Source organism: Populus alba, chromosome 6, assembly GCF_005239225.2.
Source record: "Populus alba chromosome 6, ASM523922v2, whole genome shotgun sequence".
Taxonomy (NCBI): domain Eukaryota; kingdom Viridiplantae; phylum Streptophyta; class Magnoliopsida; order Malpighiales; family Salicaceae; genus Populus; species Populus alba.
Window position 1 is genome coordinate 12,762,538 of NC_133289.1, and position 6,415 is coordinate 12,768,952.

The 6,415-nt window shown below is 33.3% G+C and overlaps 1 protein-coding gene across 2 annotated transcripts; it reads left to right on the forward strand.

Moving 5' to 3' along the window:
• Positions 1–699: 699 nt before the first annotated feature.
• LOC118047980 (glycerophosphocholine acyltransferase 1) lies at positions 700–3,690 on the forward strand. 2 transcript variants are annotated; one of them, XM_073409780.1, is made up of 8 exons: positions 700–877; positions 963–1,067; positions 1,312–1,369; positions 1,459–1,559; positions 1,788–1,883; positions 1,971–2,064; positions 2,652–2,892; positions 3,025–3,690. In XM_073409780.1, the coding sequence occupies exons 1-8, from the start codon at positions 785–787 to the stop codon at positions 3,386–3,388; spliced, it is 1,152 nt and encodes a 383-aa protein (XP_073265881.1). In that variant the 5' UTR covers positions 700–784; the 3' UTR covers positions 3,389–3,690. The 2 variants fall into 2 exon arrangements, with proteins under 2 accessions (XP_073265881.1, XP_034913356.1); XM_035057465.2 differs by having other exon boundaries at positions 702–877; positions 963–1,049.
• The last annotated feature ends 2,725 nt before the right edge of the window (positions 3,691–6,415 follow it).

Below are 6,415 nucleotides of genomic sequence, written 5' to 3' on the forward strand. Positions count from 1 at the left end.
CTCGGCCTTGATTACCAAGGTTATAAGTTTGCCATTCTAATTTGAGATAACCATAATTAATTTTTTTTATCATATTTCATTTTTCCGTATTCAATGAGATATAAATTGAGATATATTGTTTGTTCTTTTTTGATAATTTTTCTTCCAAATTATCTTAATCATTTTTTTTTTAATTTGATTCATGTATTATTATTTTCTATTTGTTTATCATCTAATTAAAATAAACTCAGTTTATTCAACTGATTATATAACCTAAGCCATATATATATATATATATATATAGGTATATGTTTTTTGCGCAAAAAAATAAAATAGTGTAGCCTTCTAGCAAAACACAGGCAGCGAAAGTAGTATTGTCCTCTTTCTATATAGTACGAGGCAGGCAAGGCAGTGGGACATTCCAGCAAAAGTACGATCCTTAATTTACCCAAGATATAATTGTTCGAAGAATAATAATTGGTGATTAGTAGAAAGATGATCCCTAATCTCAAATATAAATTAGCATTAATAATTAGAGTAAAAGGCAGTAGTTTAAAAAGAAAGATGCTTTTCTTATTAATATATTAATATTTTTTGAGATATTGTTTTAATATAAAAAAAATCTAAGAAATATATATTTTTATTTAAAACACTTTAAAAATATCTTGCGAATCAACAAACCGTACTAAACAAGCCGTGTCTCCATATAACTAGCACACCTCCTTTCCTCGTCGCCTTTCTCTCTTATGTCTCTTTCCTTATTTTCAATACTAAAGAAAGAAAGAAACCAAATAGTAACAGAAAAATGTCGAACAACGAAGAGCATTTGGAGGAAATAAGCACAACAAATGGGGATTCATTTGAAAAGGTCAAACAGAGGCTCAAGGACCGATCTAAGGTAACATTCAAATCTCTGTTTTTCTTTTTGGTTTTAGTGATTCTGATTGTTTTGACGTTGTGGGCATACTTTGTTTTTGGTGTAGAAAGTGGCTCAAACGAAAGAGATCCTGTCTAAACAGGCTGTTAAGATTGCCAAACAAGCCGGGGAACATGAAAGTCTTATTAACAAGGTTCGTCTTATTAACAAGGTTCGCCCTTTTGTAAGCTTTATTTTATTCGTTCCATGGTTGGATTTTCATTGAAACTTGAAAGTCTTGTTTTTTCAATTCATATAAACATTGGTTGGTTTTGCTATAGAAAAGAAATTGTGTCTCCCTTTTGTCTTCTGTTGTGATGTATGGTATTTTTTATTATTATTATTATATGAGCATGTTCACAGCAAAAGATATCAACTTGATTTGCTTCTTCTTCTTCTTCTTTTTGTCGCTGTAGGTGACTCATCTTCTTGGTGTTCTTGGCTTCGGGGGGTTTTGCTTCCTTCTGGGAGCGAGTGAGTAATAATATACTGTCTGATTATGGAATTTGTTACTGTCAGTTGTTTTGAGAATTACTTTGTTGATTTGTTTGTTAAATGTTCAGGGCCACAAGATATTCCTTATGCGTACTGTTTCTTCTATATCACGTTTGTTCCTCTTCGGTGGATATACTATCGGTTCAAGAAATCGCATTATTATCTTCTGGTATGCTGCTCTCTTGTCTATTTTTTGTTACTTCTCACGGGTTCAAGAAGTTTTTATTAGTTAGCCGCTCTGTCAAGTTGTGTACGCTTGTTGAAGTAGTGTGATTTGCAGAGGTTTAAAAAAATTGAGATATCTAATCACAAAACCTTTGCCTTTTAAGTTTATTTCCCTACTAGGTTGACAAGAACTGACAAGTGATCAATTGACATCATTTTTTTTGGGTTTCAGGATTTTTGCTATTATGCCAATACCATATTCTTGGTTTACATCCTTTTATATCCAAAGAATGAAAAGCTTTTCATGGTTTGCTTCTCATTTGCTGAAGTAAGAAAATCTGCTGGTGGTAACTCAAACCTTTTAATTGTTGGAGGTTTCACTTTGTCCTTCTCACTCATTTAAATGCTGCTGTAGGGACCAATGGCATGGGCATTGATTGTTTGGCGTTGCAGCTTGGTTTTTAGTTCTGTTGACAAACTTGTTAGTGCCCTAATACATCTTCTACCTGGTGAGATTGTCCTTCTCCTCTCTAGGTCAGCTTGTTTAGAACACATCTTAAGGAAGTGAAACCATGCATATTGACGTGTTAATCAATATTGGAAAGTTAAAAATCACAAATATGGTATTTCACCTATCGCTGTAATAATATTTCCATCTATATTATCTCTTTTGAACTTCTGCTGCGTTCTGGGCGGGTAAAGATGGAAATACCAAACTGGGAGATGGTGGAGTGACCAATGTGACTCTTACAGCGTCCAAATTACTCATGCCAGTTTCATTATGCTTTGTCATCTCAAGTTTATAGATAAAAAAAAAAACTTATTAATTAGCGACTGGATCAATGTGCTCCATTTTGTCTCGATCTAGGAAAGGACTTGTCAAATTTTTTTAACCTATATGAAGTTTTGAAATCGCATCCCTCAACCATTGATAAATCTAATGAACATGAGAAACTTCAAGCTCTGAACAGCTGTTATTTTTCTTGGAAACCAGCATGGACTGGCTAATGGAGCCCTTTTAAATGAATTACCAAGTTTAATTTTTTTGATCAATCATCACTTGCTTTCCAGAATTGACAAGTATTTTTCCATTCAGGGTTGGTTTTCTTCACTATTCGGTGGTGGAATCCTGCAACCTTTGAAGCCATGCATCAAGAAGAAACTTCCCGCAGAGTCTCATGGCCGTATGGAGTGGAAGACAAATCCTACCTGATGACATGGTTGTTCTGGGTGCCCTTGTTTGCTTATACCCTGTGGCAGGCTCTTTATTTTCTCATTGTCGATGTCCTACGTCGGCAGAGGCTCTTAAGAGATCCTGAAGTCATGACTTCTTACAGGTTCGGAGTTCTCTTTCAACATGGATATTTGCGCGCATTTGGTTTAACTATATTCGTCGGATTTTATTGTGCATACAATCGTAATTTGTTTACTTTATGAACTTTCTTCTGATTGCTGTTTTTGGCTGACAGGGAACTGTCAAAAAAAGCCCAGAAAGCAAACAATATATGGTGGCGATTGAGTGGTTTGCTTGGGGACCAGAACCGCCTACTAATGTACACTCTGTTGCAAGCTATATTTACTGTGGCAACCATGGCACTCACAGTCCCCATCTTCTTGTCCTATGAATTGCATCTGGTTTTCCAAATACTCAAGATTTCAGCAGCTGCATGGAATGGAGGAAGCTTTCTACTAGAGGTAATGCCGAGGCAGGTGATTCTCAAAGAGAAGAAGAAATCAGAAATGCAGCCAGTACCTCCTGAGCAAGACCAATCATCACCTGTGATGGAAAATGCAATGGAGGCCGAAATCTCGGCTGAGGTGAACGAGGAATGAATCGGCAATAATCCCCTTATATAGGTTGTTGTCTCATCACGTAGGTTCGAAGGCTTTCAAGATTTCTAAACTTTTCTTTTCGTTTCTTGTTTTCTTTTTTTACTTTTTTTGTATATTCACAGCGTAAATTTTGTGTTCGAAGTTAAAACCGACTCCTCATCCAACTGAGCGGTTTCTTCCATGTCTGGAAGTATAGTGTCACAGGTAGCTGTTGGAGGAAATCTTGTGGTTAGAGAGAGTACAGTAGCTTTCCATATTCTCACTTTGAATTTTATATCACAATATGGTTTTTATTATGTTCATTTTAGGCCCTAGCTCATTCATTTTAATCTCTGGATGGAGTTCGCCTTTTTTTTTTTTTTTTAAGAAAGCTTTTAAAAATTATTTTATTAATTTTTCTCATGTTATGTATGATTCACAATCATCTAGATGTATTAAAACATAACTGTATTGAACTTGATTTATGTTGCATATTAAGCACTAATGGATTTAGATAAAATTCTTTAAATGATGAAACATTTAGTTTCATATTATATTTAACCAAACATGCTATTGTATCAATGACCAAAAATGATGATAAATTTCATTTCTGGAAAGTTTCTTTTACAATCAATTGATAACTAAGAATTTAATAATTAGTTTGTAGTACTAGTTATCGGAATCATCATATCAAGCTATATGGTATCATGGTGCATATAATGAACATGTTAAAAATAAAACATATTAAGCAATAAGGATGATAGTTATATTTTGTAACACAATATTAACCATTTAACATACAACAATATTTTTTTTTTTTATATACATGCAACTTACAAGCCTTTTAGCTTCTTAACATAATTTTACCCTTATTTACTATACACATTACCTCTACCAACCAACTATTGATAGTAACATAACATCTTAGCATATTTATTCTTGCGTTTAAATGATTAGTTATTCACGTAACTCTAGAATTCAATATAAAGCACAAAGTCTCCAATCTTTTGGCTGGCCCTTTTTATAAGGTATAGGTCTATAACAATGTTTCTTACACTAACACCAATAAATATCCTCATGCATAAAAGTCTTCACTCTAAGACCTCTTTTAATCACCTTTTAGAGGTCCGATAACATAATCAACAAGTAATCCTTGTTTAACATCTATGCTGAAGATGTATACCTAGCATCTTCCAGGTCTCCACTCATGCAACCAATTATTACTCAATAACTATCCTCCACACTTGTGGCCGATACAAGAAGATTGAAATCAAGCTCTTATTCTTTAAAATAACCATTTAGAGTTTCACTGTTGTGGTTGACTCCTCGACATAAAATACACATCCAACATGTCATTTGAGGGACCTCAACCCTAACCCCATTCATGTGGCTGACTTCCATGAATATAACCCATGTATACATGTATTTTTAATACCTATTTACAAGCTAAGCCCCTTCTTAAGGTTAGCTTCCATACAAAATTTCATTCAACTTGACCATTATCATATATCAATCCCAACCCCTCTCATATGGCTGGCTACCATACCGCAACACAATTCTTGTTATACATGTCACAATATGATTTCATCAGTCTTTTACCAATGCATTACAACAAAACATGTAACTCATCATCAATGTACTTCTTAAAGAATTAAAACTTACATATAATACTAAAAAATTAAAAGGATGAAATGACAAGCACCTACCTGATTCCCTCACCAGTTTAGTCTTGCTTGTTTCGAGTCCTGTAACTAGAGCCTCAAATGCATCACACAAAGTTATACATCACATACACTTTTTAAATATTAAAATTTTCTTCTAAATATTTTCAACAATTTAAGTATTTATTGCATATGAATTTATCCCTTACATTTTCACACCTTATGCTTAAGGTTTCTAGCACTCAAACTTTTCTAAGCATAATAATATCTTCATGCAAGCTAGTTACATGCACGCATGCATTATGTTTTCCTTTCTACATACTTTTCCATGTTAATTAACATCTTGGGCTTTCCCAATCAGCACCCTTACATCCCGCAATACGGCTATCACAAAAGCTCTATTTTAGGCAATTTTGGCCATCAAAGAGTTTTTAAACTTTTCCAAATTAAAAGTGCTACTTCTGCCCTTATTTTCACCTTCTAAGGGTGCCAAAGCATATCCTAATTAATCACTTTTAGGGCTTTTATAGTAGCCCAAAGTTCTATTAAAAAAAAAACTCCCACTATTTGGTTTCCGGTTTTTTCTCTCAGCCGATTTTGGGGTTGTCTTTTCTTTAAACCGAACCGAACCGAACTTGGAGTGTTGAATCAGCGATTAACACACATATTATAGCTAGATTTGCAGTCATGGTTCACCTAAAATGGATCACCATCTCAACCCCCAAATCTCTCAATACACCCTACACAATTCTTTCAAAACATACAACTTCAAACCCAATAAATAATATCATACAATCATATACAAAATAACACATCAAATTATCATAATCATCTTAGCTGAAATTAATCCCTTGGTTTTTTTTTTTTTTTTTTGAAGAGTTTTCTTTGATTCCCTTTACTACTTACAAATAAGTAAGCTTTACAACATATTTATAATGATTTTCTTAAAAGCCATTTAAGATAATGAAATTCAAGAATCCAATAACTTAGTTCTTTCTTTCACATTACATTCAAGAATCAACTTCTCCATAATCAACTATTATTAAAAATTAAAAATTAAAAATCAAGAAATTCAATACAACAATGCACTCTCCCATTGGTGGTCATTTTGGTTGAACCTCCCTTTTCCTCTTTTCCTAAGGGATTTCCCTTTAAAATTTACAACAATAATTCATTAAATCATTATACACATGCATAAATATTGTTAATTCCTAAAGAGATATGTTTTCTCTTCAATCTCCCTAACTCTGAAATAAAAAGAAAATCAAGAAATTCAACTCTTCAAACATCATACAATAAGTCATATTTATTACACTAATGTGGTTCATTCAACAATAATTATTCTCAAATTCAAATAAAGAACCATCACTCATGCATAACCCTAATT